Source organism: Botryllus schlosseri, chromosome 2, assembly GCF_051294905.1.
Source record: "Botryllus schlosseri isolate E-star chromosome 2, Bs_hap1, whole genome shotgun sequence".
Taxonomy (NCBI): Eukaryota; Metazoa; Chordata; class Ascidiacea; order Stolidobranchia; family Styelidae; genus Botryllus; species Botryllus schlosseri.
In genome coordinates, this window is record NC_137237.1 from 18,283,170 (window position 1) to 18,301,459 (window position 18,290).

At 39.2% G+C, this 18,290-nt stretch overlaps 2 protein-coding genes across 2 annotated transcripts; one reads left to right on the forward strand and one right to left on the reverse strand.

The window, feature by feature from the left end:
* The first annotated feature begins 841 nt into the window (after positions 1 to 841).
* On the forward strand, positions 842 to 3,845 carry LOC145433960 (neo-calmodulin-like). The gene is made up of 4 exons (XM_080311216.1): positions 842 to 1,488; positions 1,554 to 1,682; positions 2,255 to 2,389; positions 2,954 to 3,845. Exons 1-4 carry the CDS (start codon positions 1,378 to 1,380, stop codon positions 3,302 to 3,304), a joined length of 726 nt encoding a protein of 241 aa, XP_080167342.1. The 5' UTR covers positions 842 to 1,377; the 3' UTR covers positions 3,305 to 3,845.
* A 9,120-nt stretch (positions 3,846 to 12,965) lies between these two features.
* On the reverse strand, positions 12,966 to 17,260 carry LOC145433963 (proteasome subunit beta type-2-like). Its single transcript, XM_080311218.1, has 4 exons — positions 17,104 to 17,260; positions 16,281 to 16,474; positions 15,882 to 16,094; positions 12,966 to 13,251 (listed from the first exon to the last, which is right to left on the reverse strand). Exons 1-4 carry the CDS (start codon positions 17,192 to 17,194, stop codon positions 13,114 to 13,116), a joined length of 636 nt encoding a protein of 211 aa, XP_080167344.1. The 5' UTR covers positions 17,195 to 17,260; the 3' UTR covers positions 12,966 to 13,113.
* Between the last annotated feature and the right edge of the window lie 1,030 nt (positions 17,261 to 18,290).

Below are 18,290 nucleotides of genomic sequence, written 5' to 3' on the forward strand. Positions count from 1 at the left end.
TCTCGCAGTCATCTGAAGTGTGTAAATGCATATTATGCGCCTCATAAAACTTGAAACCCGCAACTTTAGTCGGGCTGTATGCCCGAGCAAGAACTACGAATCGTATCTTGACGACGGAAGTATACATGGGGAAAATGCGTAATTACACGTTTTTTCAGTTTCGGTTTATTAGCAATTTTTATCCGTACAATACACCACAAAAATGCGATACAAGGAAAAGATGGAAAGGTGTCGAAACGACTTGGAGTAGTCTTTGGAATCAGACACCCGCCTAGGCGTAGGGCTAGGCGATATAAAGAGAAGGCATGTACACTGAATTAAAAGTAAAAGAAGATAGTATAATAAAAGCAAGCGAAAAAAAAGATGGGGTGGCATGCCACGAGAGGCGAGAACGATGGGTCAGGTCGTAGTCAGGTAATTTTGAGGCCGTACAAGTATTTATTTAGCAGAAATTGCTTGTATTTCGACCTGAATGTGGACATGCTCGTCGACTGTCGGATGGCCTGAGGGATACTGTTCCACACGTCAGGTCCGCAATAGAATATTCATCGCAATACATTTCGTTATTCCTTTTATATTCATCTAACTTTTCGATTGACTCTCGTCGGGAATAATCGTCAATACCGCGGTAAATACAAACGCAGTAGTATGATGGAAATGACAATTTGTACCAAATTTATAGTATTTGTATATACCTTTGTATTGACTATTCTTCCTGTCAAGAGTCAATCGGAAAGATTTGAAGAATGTAAAGGAATAAAGAAATTTATTGCGATGAACAGTCCATTAAGTGTAATTTTCAAGCTCTGTACCACGAGCCATTTAGCCAAAACGCGCAATGCAATATGAAAAATCTTCAAATAGGTAAAACATCGAGATTTCATTCAAACGCAATCTCAGAAACAACTGCGGAATTTGATCGGTCAAGTGCTATTATGTCAATGCCGAGAGATTGAAAGAACGCGACGCGTGGATATGAATTATTTACCGAGTGGGATTGAAAGGAGGCAAGAACAATCAGTAAATGACACTTTGTCCAGAAATACATTCCTGCCTTGTCGCAATACTCGATACGGGAATACCTTAAACGTTGAATTATTTCAAACTCGGACGCAAAACGAATCATTTAGCGAGACAAGTCAAAGGCGCATAGCGAATATTTTCCACCGAGCGCAGTTTTCTGCGTCATTACGTTCACGCTGATTTCATTATCCTTTGCGGAAATGTCCCCAGAGGGATTGCCAGTCAATTAATTATTCATTTACGTAGAGAGAAATACTTTTTCGAGACCTTGATAAAGCCGCTCTCTTCGCGATGCCTTTACTTTTGCGAAAGCACCGGTTCTGGTAACACGTCGTGAGTAATTCGCCCGCTATTATGAGTCCTGGGGAAATGACAAATTTAGAGGAGCCCGATTTAAGACTACGGGAATGCAAGCGATTGTTTGATTCGTTCGACATTAACAAAAAAGGTGTCATCGAGCTGCAGGTATTTGCTGCGATTTTGACATGATATCGACATTTTGACTAATAATATATCTTTTACATTGAAAGGCACTGGGAGATATGCTCAGAACGATTGGAATTGAAGTAGACATTGAATGCATCGAGTCGTCATGTGGAGCGAATCAAAAAGTCGACTTTCCAACAGTGCTGGATATAATAAAATCAATCGATTCAATGGTAAGTATTAAATTGCTTGTAATCGCAAGTCGCATAAAGCAGGGTTTACACTCGCGCTCAGAATATAAAAACGGCGTGAAACCGCGGGCCGGTCGACACATTAGACAGACAAATAGTTCTAGAAATATATGATCAGTATCAGTATCACTTTCACTAACTGACGCAGTCAGAGGCGTAGCCTGGACAATTCATTCGTTTTTGGTGCAAAGCAATAGATATTCATGACGTATAGCGTCTCTTATTTCAAATCCCCCCGTTCCATCCTCCCTACGGCTATGGGTACATATTTTGTACCGTACACTTGAGTGACTCATCATGAATAGCGAATCCATAGCTTTTAGGATGTGGATTGGTCGTTAAAATCATTGTATGACAAAACGTTTATTTACCATGTGGCTCCTTGCAACTTGATATGGATTTGTAATTGCCCATTTGCACCGGCATGGACGAAATTAGAAATATATTTCTCGAGACCGCCGTAGGTCGCACATCCCTGGCATAAAGTATCATCTTACCACCTGGAAAAAACTTAAAAATACATTGTAATAACATTCCGCAATAATTAAATTTAGGAATCTCCAGAAAAGGACGCTATGAAATGCATTTTCCGGGAATTCGACAACGACGCCGACGGATACATCTCAGCGAGCGATCTCGAGAGGCTTTTGTTGAAAATCGGTGAACATACATCGGAACATGATTTACAGGTGGGTACTTTATAGTTTATAATGTGGAGCTTATTAAGTACTAACAACTGACGCAAATTGAGCTGCGTGCCAAGAATCTCCTAGAATTTTTGCTTTCTGTTTTCCAAGTAATGTAGAGAGTAGTTCTATACTTAATGTCGATATGTGAGACTTTCGTGACTTGGATATCATTTTCGGAGAAAATCTGCGTTCACATTTTTTTTACTTTCGGTATAGTGGGATGAAATTTAATAGAAGTGCATAAAATTTGGCTAGAAGTATCATGTGTTGTATATGTGTAAATTATAACTACCCAAACGGATAACAGATATCAATCTCTTCGTAGACATTTTAATGACTTCCTAGCGTAAGTGTTGCAATAAAATCGAAGACGTTTCAAACGCTCAGAGACAATATTTCGGGATCGAATGTTAGTATTCTCCCTCAAACAGAAATACAACTCGTATTATGAAATCTGTTCGCGAGCTGCTGATTCCAATTAGAAAAAAAATATTGCGATTGACAGCCCTTCATATATTAGTTAGCAAGAATGCGGTAGGAAACTCATCGGTGTTCTTTCGACAGGCAATGATAAACGAAGCAGACACTGACGGCGATGGGAAAGTGAGCTTCAACGAATTTATCCAGATCATTTCGTGCCCTAACGTCCCTTCGAAGGTAATAGGAACAGAACAAAAATCGGACTCGATTAAAGACGAAGGCACATCGAACAATATTTTCCTGGCGCCGCCGTCGCGAACATCACCCGATGCGTCGCCGAGGATTTGCAAACGGTCCAACTCTGCAAGAAGGAGCAGAAAATATCCGTCTCCGTCTCGAAGATCTTCATACGTTTCGAAAATGCAAGATCGGGCGTCCGAAATCAAATCGTCCATTGTTGCCAAAAGAATAATCAAAAGGAACTCGTGGAAGTAGTGACGGGTGGAAATGATCTTTGATTGAGATATTTCAAAGCGAAAACGATTTATGTTGGCCGATGGCGAGAAATTCGCACGAATTTCGATGCGACTATGACTCCGATTCAGTTTTGAAGTAAAGCGAATCGCTCCTATTCGGACTGAATAGGGACTCCGGCTCTTCCTTATGCAAGCTATACATGAAAATATAATATCCAATTGGGAGTTGAGAAACTGTTGCTGCGACTCAGATTCTCAAGCCTTCGTGGACTCCGACATATCGAATTCCGCGACACTGACAAATTGAAGTTACGACTCTGACTCGGACTTCCTGTTTGGCTCAGGAAGAATGAATGAACACAAACACGGCTCGAGGGACAGGATACCCCAGAATTGGTGGTTCAATAGCACGAAATAGTTATCATAATTTTGATTCAGTGGATGACGACAAAAGGAGCGAGAAATATCGCATTTTCGACTTCATTTGAATTGGCGGAAATTATATTGAATATATAGCCTATATATTTTATATATATGATAAATGAACAAGAATGCAAAAATGCTATTGTGGTCGATGTCTGAACTATAGCGAGTAGCGACCACTGATTTTATGATGACTCGACTTGACTCGAGTCATTTTCTCAAAATACGAAAATGACTCGACTCGACTCGAGTCAATCTGAGTATTGACTCGACTTGGACTCGAGTCATTGAGCATGACTCGAACCAAGTCACATCACTCGAGACTCAGACAAAGACGATCAAGACCGACATTTCATTGTAATTTCGAAGAATAGTAGAGTAACCGTACTATTGGGATTTCGTCTTTTGGTAGTGGTACTTGAAAATGCGACCAGAAACTGTTAAAATTAAGGAAAATTAGTATATTATAAATGCGAAACATTCGATATCACCAAACAGAGTTATAAAAAGTGGGTTAAACAAGACTTTAAAACAGGAAACCGAGCAATCAACACAATGACTTGGACTTGGACTCGAGTCATAATACCATGACTCGGACTCGACCCTCTAGCCGCTGACTTGGAATCGGACTTGAGTTGGTGGTCAATTGCAAATCACTCGACTGGACTCGAGTCAAAACTATAAAAGTGAGATTGACTTGTGACTCGGAGCCTTGTGACTTGGTAACAACCCTGGACTCGACCCTCTGCTCGCTGACTTGGACTCGGACTTGACTCGGTGGTGAATTGAAAATGACTCGACTTGACTCGAGTCAAAACTATAAAAGTGAGATTGACTTGTGACTCGGAGCCTTGCGACTTGGTAACAACCCTGGACTCGACCCTCTGCTCGCTGACTTGGACTCGGACTTGACTCGGTGGTGAATTGAAAATGACTCGACTTGACTCGAGTCAAAACTATAAAAGTGAGATTGACTTGTGACTCGGAGCCTTGTGACTTGGTAACAACCCTGGACTCGACCCTCTGCTCGCTGACTTGGACTCGGACTTGACTCGATGGTGAATTGAAAATGACTCGACTTGACTCGAGTCAAAACTATAAAAGTGAGATTGACTTGTGACTCGGAGCCTTGTGACCTGATTACAACCACACGACACACCACGACGTATGAAGTTTCGACCAACATGAGACTCCGCGAAGTGTACTGCCGAAAACATCGTCGACGAGAAAATCTTGGCCGAAAATGATCGCCATCTTGGCCGCAACCTTCGATATATGCACAGTATATATATAGGGATATATTCCTATGTGCTTGGGATAGCCTACCATATATTCGTGGTCCAAATTCCGGACACCTTTTAGTGTCCTCTATAGGCTAGGGTACCCGTCTAGGTTAAGTACCTACGGAGGAGTCCTGATTTCTAGTAGGCTAAACAACAAAAAACAGTAGATTATACGGCGCGGGTTTAGATTATATATTGAATTGCATTATATATTTGCATTGACGGCTACTGGCGCGAAATTGGTCGTTACAACAGTCATGCTTCTCAATATCCTCAATAGCGATTCTCACCATCTCTAAAATGAACGATCTGGCTTCGATCCGACGCCATATCCGAAAATTATGAATCAGGCTCTGGCCAAAAATGAAAATATCCGACCGGATATCCAACCCGGCTCCGGTCCATGTCCTGCTCTATTATCTATGCATGCATCCAACCAACCAGAATGGACTACAGCGCTGTATTGTCGTTTATGAGGAAAAAATTAAATCATTCATTACTCGCAACGCAACAACATCTTTTTTAAATACAGTTAGAGCAATGCAGTTTTGTGACTGTGTGTTGTTACCACCGGCGAACCAGCAGTTTGTCAGCTCGCCCCCACGAGAAAACGCTGGTTTTGACCCCCCCCCCCCCATATGCTGATCAACACAACAGCTTCCCCAAATCCAGTTCTCCTTTTCTCCTACGGTGCATATTATCACCTCATTTAACATAAAACGTTTACAAAAATAGACGTTTTCAGTAGTGAAACAAGTCTAGCATTTAGCGATTCACAAGCAAGTCAGAATAAAGTGACGGTGAAATTTGTCTATTTATTTTATCCGCTTACTGCAGGCATTTGGTTTCTAGTCGCGCAAGGCGCGAATATTTTTAAAGTTCATAAATAAATTCTGTCAATCATATTGGTTATTCCATATATTATACTGGTAAATTTTCATCCTCTTTCCGTTCATGTTACCAGAATTATCGGTAGAGCTGGTGAAGGTGACGACTTTGAACATGTAAAACACGTAGTTCTATATCTTATTATCATCAATTTTTTTGGAGGGGGGTTGCGGAGCGGCATTTACTGTCTTGATCGTAACGCCTTGTCTACAAACAGTTTGCGCCCTACTTCCACGCCTCGCAGTTTATGAAATCCTGAACTAAAATAAGTCAAAACCTATTGTTTCGTAATCAATATCCAACACGTCACTTATACACATTGCAGACTGGTTTAAGTGGCAGCTCTCTCAAACATTGGTGCCACGTGCCACTCCTAGTGTTTTTACACTAGATTTAGTGTGTTTGGAGTTGACCTAGTGTTTTAGTGTATTTTTTTAATCAAAATTCTGCAAATCTAGTGTCTTTTCATAAAAAAATATATTTAAATTAAGATGTTATTTTGATGTGCTTTATATAATACATAATTCAAGAAATATTAATTATTATGCGTCTACGCTCGCTCATTTAACAAAATAACAAACCTCATACGTAAATTGCCTTGGTGTCACCCATTTCTATCACTGGCAGAGTGAAGCTACCATAGCCTGATACAGGTTTTCAAGTTCAGAAGGAAACCGATGACAGAAGCGAATATGATAACTTGCCCAAATTTCCCGGCCAATTCATGAATGATTGCATATTCTGCGCAGCCCAGGGATATAATCAGTTATATATCCCGGGTGTTGCCAAGTATGTAAATGTCTTGGGGTACAATATTTGAATTGAAAAATGGTGTGACGTCATAATGCTAAAGTCGAATTTTGCATGGGCACTGGACAGTCATGATTGCCTATAGTGATTTGGCTTCGATGTTTTTAAGTTAGTAAAATGTCCCGGTGTAGTTTTCTTTGATCCTTTTGACTGTGGAAAAGCTGGAAAACCACTTATTGATATGTGATTGTATGACACTCCACCAATTCTTATATCGCTCGATCGGATTCGATCGAATGTAGTGGATATTATTTATATTCACGAGATTCTGTTTTATAGTTAAGTGCCGAAAAAATTTGGATTTGCTATGGGGATATTAAAAATCATCGATATTGTCTGATATGAAAAAAGTTGCATAAATCGTGATGAATTTGTCATTTGAACAAGTGATTTGTGGTACAGAACTTCAGAATAACGCGAAACAATAACTGCATATTGTTAATTTATTCGCTAAAAGCTTTTCGACTAACTCTCATCAGTAGCGAACGTTAGTGATGGGGTGAATCAATTTCGAAATGTAAGAACTATTTTGTCTGTATGACGTAATAATAACAAAAACAAACAACTAGTAGACGGGCAAGATACGGTAGTAACGGCACAAAACAAACGTTAACGAGTACATATTCGGTTATAAATAACCGAAAACACAACACATAACATTAATGAAATATTCCAAGAGTGTAGAGGCGTTCCTTCTGGCGACAGAGAATCGGCTTTCGCAGCTTTATGATCGTAGATTCCAGGACCTTTAAATGAAAAAGAGAACGGCCACGAGCAAGTATAGAAAATTGACTGTCATTGTAATGATCAGCACATTCTGGATGGGATAAGAGATGCTGTCCAATAGCCGAATTACAAGCAGTAACTTGATCATAATCACGCAGTGTGTCAACAGACTGCGATGAAGGAGTTGGAGAAACATTAGTTATTCTAATTTGCCGTGGGACATGCTGGCGAATTCTTTGCTGCAAGCGCTGAGACGTGCGACCTACATACCGACTGTCACATCGGCACGTGTATTCATATATATGTTGCTTTGATTTGTCGCAGGTAGCACATCCTTTTGCGTTGCAGGCATCAGAGATTTCGTCATGAAGATTATCTGAGGTTCTACTTGTGAAAAACAATGCCTCACTGACGATTTAATTTGTTTTTCAAACCTTTTGGACACTTTCCCAATCCATGGAAGATGCAAATAAACAGGACATTTTCTAGGTCCAAACGGTTCAACTTTTCTGAAATCTTTAAGTTTACGATCTATGGTCATTTTAATGATATGATCAGGATAACCATTTGACTGAAAGATTGACCGAATGTTCTCCAATTCAGAATCAAGTATGACTTTACTACAAATCATCAGAGCCCTGTGTACCAGAGTACCAGAGTACCAGAGTCATTTGTTGAGTATTCTCTTAACTTCATTGGTGTTAATCAATGCATCCCCCTCATATTTTATGATTTATACAATAAATTTGCCCTAAATTTCCAAACTAGTGTATTTTTTGTCGATCTAATGTTCTTTAGTTGGCAAATTTGATGTTTTTTTTTACGAACGTCGAGTGGTAATATCGGTTTCAACCGCCGGTTCGCATTATTTTTTCTGTCGGTTCGCCAGACATATTAAAATTGTATACCTTAATTTGAAGATGCGACATGTTGAAGGCTTGCCCATTGATTAAATGAAATAAAACATCAAATTTTAAACTTTTTTTTGTAGTATTCATGGTGTTTGTCGACTACTGCCGATATTCTTCATTATTTTCCATAACTGCCGACTTATAGCACGGCCCACCTCTAGGCTTTTTGTAAGACAACGCTTACGCGGATTGGGTGACGAGCAGGAATTCTGAAGTTGACCTCGGTCGGACTCGAACCCGCACCCATTGGTGTTGCAGCCGCGGATTATACCACCGCGCTATCTCGCCACAAATTTTAAACTGATTCGGTACTCCGTGAGGTAACATTAGGCCTGGAAACATGTTCGAGTTGACTTGAAGCTCAAGCCGTTGCCAGTGACGACATGCGAGCGAGAAGTACGAGCTTACTCTGCAAAGTCTGAACTAATCTGTACAGTTTGCACAATCATTCGTTTTCGTTTCATTCATTTTTTGGATGACCCGGTGTCGCTTTTGTCAGGTGTTTTCGTGCGCGGCGCATTGTAGGCCTATTCGTAGTACGTCTGGCGGTAGTGCGAGACGAGCAAGGTACTTTTGGTGGCACTCCAAAACGCCTCTTCTGTGGATATTGTCGAAGAGAATAATAATATTTGAGGATGCGTAGTAGCTTTATCCAAGGCCGTTGGCGCGACAAATTGTAATCGACTCTCGGCGGTAGCACGGTTATATGGGTAAGGCAATTTTACCTCGTCTCAGCAGATTCACTACCGCAAAATTGAATATCATCATGAACATATTTGATTACGAACAAAACCCTCAACATGTCACGATCTTGTAGCCTACCATACTTGCAAAAAACGGCCGCATACTTTAAATGTTGGGTTGAAATCAATTTTTGAAGTTCCATCGATCCGCAAAATATATTTTGAAATTTTAGCGGTCTGCAAAGCCAAAAAGGTTGGGAACCGCTGGTTTGAAGTAGTGGTTCTTAAATTTTTCCTCCAGCGCCCTTTTTCAAAAATTTGCCCAGGACTTTAGACTACTATTGAAAATATTTCGCGCTTGCATCGCGTGTGAGTACCACTCAACTAATTAACGATATAATAATTGTATGCGCTATATTCGGGATTGAATCAAGATTGTTATAACAACCATCGGGTACGGGCTCAGACCTATACTATCTGGTTCGAGCCCGATGTACAGTACACATCCCGAATTCACCTCTGCAATTGGCAATACGTTAGTTAGTTGTATTGCGTTTTATTTTATTGCTTTGTGTGCAGATATGGCCAGTAACGAAGTAGGCCTACTTCTCGTTTTTCGAAGTACTCAAGTAGTTTTCCGCTACTTACTCAAGTAAAGATAACTTCCCGCTACTTTTACTTCATAATATTTTGTGATCTACTTACTTACTTTTCGCTGTTTTCACTTTGTCAAGTAGAAGTAGTTTAATCCTCCAATCAGAAAGATAGTCTGAGGAATTTCGGGGCTGTTTTCACGGAGTGCCAACATTTAAATTTCATAAAAGTTATGTAAAGCCCATAATTTTCGTTGCGCTTCGTGAACAGAAGATATGGAGTGACAAATGTTTTCACAAAAGTATCGGTGACTATAATTAGGCTACGGGTTGCGTGGCTCCGTTCACACCGCAATGTCGCCCATATGAAATATTTTATCACAGTAAATATGACCCATCATGACATATGAAACTGCCGTTTTGCAATCTAGCAATTAGACCTACCTATCATATAGTAATCTAGCAACCCGTGGCGTGTCCTAATCTGGAAAAAAAGACTATGACTTTTTTGAGTGTTAGACCTGTTTTAGGAGATCAACGTTGAAACTTAATGGACAAAAGACCTGAAATATATTTTCCCCATTTGATCATCATACTTTGTGTTCTAATTAATTTTAGTTCTTTTTTCTGGAGAACATACATGTTGAAGAGTAAAAGCAAGTGCGGTCATGCCTCTATTTTCCGAAAATAAAGCTACACTATATGGCATTTTTACGATCCGCCATATTTTTTTTTATTAAGATATAGGCCTACTAATCACACATCGTATCCGACACAACTTCTCCGTATTGCTCTTCGAGTAAACTAGCGGCCTTGTAATATGGGGGAGGGCGCCATGACATGATATTTTCTGAAACGGCGTGCTCAAAAAAACAGAGGATTAGTATCACATTTTCATATCAATGCTATCATTTGCATCCCATGATGCGGACGAATGCTTATGCTGTCGAAGATTGATACCTCCTGGGATGCATCAATACGAATCAAGCTCTCTGCACCACATATCTCAGTAAGTACTACTTCTACTTGAGTACATTTTTGCGACGCTTCTTCTAATGAGTAGCTTTCTTGACTACTTTGACCACCTCTGCTTGTGTGACTAGCATACAGGGCTGTGGAGTCGGTAAATTTTACCATCGACTCCGGCTCCGACTCCGACTCCACACATTTTCAATATACCGACTCCGACTTCGACTCCGACTCCTGAGTCTTTAAACGTACCGACTCCGACTCCTGGGTCTTTAAGCGTACCGACTCCGACTCCGACTCCCGACTCCGACTCCAGCATTATTACCAATTCACTTCGAAAATTATATGCCACATTGTCGGTTGAATGACTATCATACAACCATTAAACATATGCAAACATATGATTAACGGTGGTATGCTAAATTGTTTCATTGTGGCACAGCTCGAATCATCCACTTTGCAATTAACATGAAAGAAAGATTTGCTAAATATCCTTCCTTTTTCCAGTTTTTATAACATGGACTCTCTAATATCCTGAAACGTATGAATCATTCAAATAATGGCAGATATCCAATCCTGTATAATAAAAATGTAGATAAAAAATCCAAGTGTATAGCTCTTGTGTATGAGTTAGCAACTAATAAAGAGATTGAACTTACTAATTTTGTCATTGCACACTATCCTGATTACAAGCGCACACACTTTTACTACTAATAGACATTGGTCATAAATGGAATTTAGTTAAGTAGTCAAAGACCATAGCCTATGTCTAGTCTACATGCACTTAATCAAGTATTCAAGGATTGGGACTTGTAGTCTTTCTTAATCATTTGTTCGACCCACACAGCTAAGCTACACTTTGTCAAGTGGGAAGCATCGTTTGGTCATATTTACATCATTTTTACAATTTTACAAAACCAGCCGATGCATTCGCTCTGTCGCGGTATCATGGTATAATTCCAAAAATTGCTTCAATTTCGACTGCATTGTTAAAACGCATACTGCGATTTTCTTCCCCTGTGCAACTGAGTTGTAATTTGCAAGTATTGTCTAATTTTATCTATATCAGGTGTGGGCAACTTTTTCGGCCAAAGGGACACATGAGATATACGAACCTTTGCGCGGGCAACTGGAATGTTGATACCTTTTTTTTTAGTCGTACGATAGGAGTGAACCGAATTAGGTAACATTGCAAACAAGACTTATATTAATACGCTCTAAAATTGATAACAATATTTCATGCAACTGTGCAGTGCGCAATCAGGCCGTGGTCGCGCGAAATTTTTTTGCAAGATAATGACTGAATTATATCAATAAATATGTTGCTAGCATACATTGGGGGTCGCATCTGTATACCACTGGGCTCATTTGGCAAGGACAGGATTATTCGGCGTTTAGACATAGTAAAATCGACGGTATCAGTGAACTCTGAACATGCCTCTATCATTTTGTGCAAATGTTTTGTCGACGATCACGCTGCGAGCGCACAAGCGAAGCCGCATGTTGGACGACACGTTATCTCCTAATTGCGAATATAGTTAGACCCAATTCTGTTAATAATATGTAGTATTTATAATTTTCAGAAGGTGGCTCAAATACTGAATGCAAGAAATCTAGTGACAATGAATCATGCGAAGTACCGAGAAAAATTTCAAGTCAAATAAATCTGCTATGAAATATTCTAGTTTATGGTCATATACGAAGATCTGGGATAAATGTGGCTGGCCCCTGGATACGTCAATGCGCCAGAACTGTTGTTTTAGTCATCATCAAATTTCGCGGAACATGCTAATCAAATTTTGGTTGTCCTTGCAATTGTACCTGATGTCATAAATAATTTCGAGAATTATCTCGCGGGCCACACCTAACCTTCTCGTGTGCTAAATTTGGCCTGCGTGCCACGGGCTGGCCGCACCTGATCTGTATGGTTATTAATATCAGTGACTGGTGGTACATAAAAATTCGATTGAAAATTCTCTGAAAGCAAATGTTTTCATGATAGAAAAGTTGGAGTCGGAGTCGAAGTCAGCATCATTCTCACAAACTCCGACTCCAGCTATTATAGTTTTCACGACTCCGACTCCATCAAGCGAAAATACCCAGACTCCGACTCCACAGCCCTGATTGGAACCCAGACATAACGGCTGCGAATAGCGTAATTGCTTAGTGCTATAGTCTACACCTGCAACTTCCTTATGACGCACAGCTTGTCGGGCCTACCACCCGTCACCCGTGCCTTCAACAAAACGTCAACACAACAAACCAAACCATTAACAATCTCATTCACATATTCGCATGACGGCGGCATACAAAACATGAATGAACTCCCTTACATGCTCCATTCGAGTAATACAATAGACTACGGGAATTTACGAATCGCAATCTTCACCAGAGTGAACCGTAGAGAAAATTTATTGAGCCAGTGACGCGGGCACTTATCGATATACTTAAAATGGACTGAGAAAAGCTGGAGAGATTTCAGCCCAAAACCAAGCAACACGAAGTTCAGTCCTAAAGTTGTCTGATCCCTTGAACACTTGCTTCAAACAAACTTGAATGCGGGAACGTCGGTAGTTGGTCGGTCCTTTTGCGGAATCGCTTCATCGAGCGAATGAATTCCCGTGGCGTCCACTATCTTCACTCTGACGGCGGGAATTTGAGCTATAAACCTTTGACGAAGCTGCAAGTGACAATAGGTGTGTGTTATAGTCTCACATTAAGAGCTAAGCATCCGAGAAGTCAGACGCTTCGCAGTTTTCATTAAAATCATGTCTAATTACATAAATACCGGTAGGGTAATTCCATGTCTGATCAACCAAAAAAAATTATTTCGTCACCACATAGTGCTCGAAATTTGCTGAAATTTGGCTCAAAACATCATCGCAATCAATCGCAATTTATTTGAAATGAATTACTTGAGTAATTTTAAAGTTATTGCATGATGAAAAACATGCTTTTCATGCCCATTCAACCGTGAAATTGTAGGGCTGTTTTTAAGTATATTTGGAATTGTCGGTAAATGGGCTGCTTTGACCTTAGAATTTTGTTCTCTTTGTTGTTGTATAAATTGATCTATTCTATCATTCAAGTGCGAAATTAATGATTTTTGGTGCACGGCCCAGAATTTAGCTCAAGTTGAAAGACGGTGCCTCTGGAAATCACTCAAGCATGACAATATTTCAGGAGTCTCCCTCTAATTTCTGTCTACTTGAAAAAAGTTATGAAGGGTGGCAAATGAAAGCTGTTGTAACACAGATACCTTAGAAAACAATTTTTTATGTAATATTTACTTACAAAGTTTTGAAAATAGGGTATATTTCAGGTCATGAAAATGTAGTGATTTTCCTAAAAAATGATGTTCGATATTCTAGTCGCTGTGTTACCTTGAGACAAACTCCAGCATGTTACTCATTTTCTAGAAATTCTTTGTTCCAACAGCTTTCATATGACACCGTTTACAAAATTTTTGATGCAGACAGAAATGAGAGAGAGACCCCTGAAATATTCTTGTTACGCTTCAGTGGTTTCTGGGGTTAATGAGTTATATTTTGGGATGTCAACCAAAAATCAGTAATTTTTGTCCTGTATGATAGAATAGATTAATATATACAACATAACAAATAGAACAACTCTCTAATTGTCAAAATAGCTTATTTACAGATAATTTCAAATCAGCCTAAAGAATTACTTGATTTTCGCGGTTGGATGAGCATAAAAAGCTTGTTTTTTATCATGCAATAACTTGAAAACTACTTATGTAATTCATTTAAAATAAATTGATATTTACTTAGATGTACTTCATGGTGTTTTGAGCCAAATTTCAGAAAAATCTGAAACTTAAGAGATACCCAATCCCTTTTTTGATTAATTTAAAATTGAATTACCCCATGGATTCAGAAGTATTTATGTAAAGTTAATTTAGAGGTACTATCCGTCAATTATTAGTTAACAAAACATGTCAGCCATGTTCCTCTCCAAACAAGCTTTCATATGACATGTTACTTTCCAATTTTCGTGTAGACAGAATTACGCTAGATATAATTGAAGTTCATGTTACGCATGAACGATTTTGAAAAATGTCAGTTTATGAGGTGGGTTTTAACCCTTGACCCCATTTGATTAAGTGACAATTTTCCCTTCAATAGCAAGAGTTTCTTCTATTCTATCATTAGACACCATAATCCACTCTCAAGTACTTGACTATGCTGGTTTATAAACGTTACTGTAACAGGTACTGTAAAACTAATATAACTTCATGGTTGGGTGAGCACAAAATGGCCATTTTTTAAAATGCGATAACTTTGTGATGGGTTGACCAATTTTGACAAAATTAAGTTTGCTGCAGTCAGAACTGGATACCAGATTTACCCCTCCATTTTCATTGCAATCTGAGGACCCAGTGGTGACAAGAGCGGTTGATTTGACATGGACTTACCCGGTAGCAAAAAATATGGTGAAGGGTAATAGGGCGATAAGCAATACAACAAAGATTTATGCAGGCTTGAGGCTTACCATATTTTCCTCACCTAAAAGAGGTAATTTTTGGCCGACAAGTAAAACAATAGCTGAATTGATTTAATGTTTTACATTTCCTTGGTAGTTGCAGGCAAAAGATCCAAAAACAGACACAAAACAAATGAAATCAGATTCAGCCCATGAATACTTTGCGGTTCCCATACTTTTGCCAATAGGAATCATTTTTCACGAGTTTGTAATATTGTTTCAAAGAAATATCATTAAAATTACTAATAGGTCTGCCAAGTACAAACCTGCGACAGATACTCGCATGTAAAAATGCCCAGACAACAGAGATTAAGAATTTCAGAATGTTTTATGGCTACTGCAATTTTTTGAAATGAAACGTTTCGCCTAAAAGTCTTGAATAAGTAGAAGCAACCAACTCTTAATGCAAAAAAGACAGCATTTGCACAATTTTGGAGAGCTGACTATTCACTTTTTTCGAGAAAGAGGACAAATCCTCCTATGGTAGGCCTACAGTTACATCTGAGACCAGAATCTATTGCCAGTAAGTTATGGAAGGAATTAAGGTTAAAGTCTTATTTCCTGTTTTTGACAAATCTACTAGTGTAAAATAGCGATTCCATAATCAAACCGAGACATTAACCAGCCGTTGTAAGCCTCCAACATTTGAGTCATAAACAGAGCTCATTGCAACGCGAGAGAAATATACACTAGATAGACAGATGCATTTATTTTGTCATTGGTACCGGGTACGGACCAGAAGACGACAAGATTAAAATTTCTGACACGGAATAATCATTTGGTAACTTTGTAGCAGTACAAGCCTACCTCTTGCATGCATCTGTTAAGAATGTCGACTGCCTCCGCCCGTGTTAAATTCGGATGATAAAGCCTGTCCAGTATTGAAAGGCAGAAGTACGAGCCGTAACCATGAGCAGCAAATGGCACGTCTATCGCAGACGCAAGGTAGTCCATGAAATACAGCACAGGACCGGTATCCGCATCAACGCCCCCGAGTAGAAGGTTGACATAATAAGGAGTCTGTAAAGAGTAGGACACCCTCTAAAAATAAAGCTAAGCAGTGCGTTCAATTAAAATTGACGTCAGCATCATAAAATAAAACTTCAATATTGCAAGCATGCATATATGTGAGAGCTTACGATACTGTTGCTAAGTCTATATTCCTAATTGCAAAGGCATTAACGTGCGAGTAAATTCATCACTTACGCGGCTACGTAAATATTCCGCCAGATTTCTCCTTGTGAAATTACCAGCAGCTACGGATGACATTTCATAGCCGTTTCTTAATTTGTAGAGGGTCAAATTCTTTTGAATATATTCTGAAAACTGATCGCGATCACCAGGCTCGCCGCATATCGCCATGCATGTGCTCGTTCCCAGTTTGACCATTTTATCCTCATCTGCCAACAACATCGAACTTCCACTTTGAGAAATGATCAAAGAAATTTTGCAATATAAAGGCATACATGAATGGTAGCAGAAAATTTGGTAAATTTAAACTGTGTCAATCACAACAATAACGTGTACCAAGTTCTTTCCCATGTTAGGAACTGATTGATTGGCAAAGGATTAGGAAGGCAGTTTTATTTTTGTCTGTATATCATCGTGGTGATTTGATAATGGGCGATGGCGATGCAAAGATACAGTAAGGTTATCGAATTGCGACCATTTACTAAACAATTCATTCAATCAATAAACGTATGGTGATACAATTGTTACAAGCCGACTAAATACGGTTTATGGTAATACTTCATAATTATGAATGTAGGCCTACAATTGAATGGTAGGCTATATTCATATTGAAATGAACCCAAATACTTTCGGCTTACACTCGTCAGGGGTAATCGACTTCAACTAGTAACGTGAAATATGAATGTGCAAAAGAGATATGTACATGTATTACACAATTTCTTGTGTAATCCCGTATGGAGTATCTGTAACATAGGCTCTAAGAATTAAGTCAGTCTTGCAGGTTCACAAAGAATCAAGAAATATTGGAAAAATAGCACTGATAATGTTCAAGACCAACCTTGTTGGAAAACAACAATGCTTCTTGCTGCAGTAGTATCGGCTGCCAACATCACAAAATCTGGTCCCTTGATGCCGATCACAAATTCCATGATATATGGTTAGCTTCCTAAACTTATATATTCTTACAAGAGTAAAGGATTTTGAATTTATGATCGTTTGTAATTTTGGACTTCACTTCATCCTCATAGCCCTCTATGTCTATGGAATCTCGGTTCATTTTTTGAAATAAATCCTGCGTGATGAGTGCTCACATGTCGAGCAGTCTTAACGAGCGTCTACGTTGTAAATTAACATTGTTTCTTCGCTATAACAAAGAGCAGCTCGCACAGGCCAACAAATCGCCAACCAATAGGCTGCATCTCATACTTGGAACACCACCGTTACTGATATATTTCAGCTGAAATAAAGTGACGGGTATATTTGTCTAGTCATATTCTCTAACACACATGTATTACTCAGCACTAATTCTTCAAGTGTAAACGATTTGAAAGAGAGAGAGAGAGAGAGAGAGAGAGATTTATTGACTCGTCCAACCGAAAAGAAAATCACATTGACATATGAAAGTAAAAACAAAAAAATTGAATTATATTTTCTTGTGGTTGGGTGGAATAATATCATAATTTAACTTAGCATAATGAAACGATTGAAACTTGGATTGCAAATACAAAATGTTGACCTGTAAAATTTCACAAAGCACCACATTCGTACACTATGAACGGTAGCTACGTAAGTAAGTTTAAATATTCGCTTGGGTGAAGGAGTTTAAGTAGCTGGTTCATACACCAGCGATTGCGGTTCGAGACCTGACGGACTGAATGACATAGTACTCCGAGTCTTTTCATCATATCGCAATCGTGTGGTGTATTGATTTGATAAAAAAATTAATGAAATCATGATTATGACAAGCATGTTTCGGAGTGTTGGCGGTTTATCTGGGATGGATATATATCATTGATCTGGACTCGTCCTTCCCTGCGTCGCTGTTCTTTCGGTGCCAAAAATCCCAGGGTAATTATAAGGCCCGCTGAAGGACGAATACAAGGAATTGAATGAAAAGAGCAAGGAATGCATAAGAAAGAAATACAGTCCAAAGGCGAAGATCGGTCACTGTTACATCGGGCATTTGTTCTGATTTTTGGTCGTGTCGACATTCTGCTATCTGTTCAAGTAACCTCGCATTGTGTG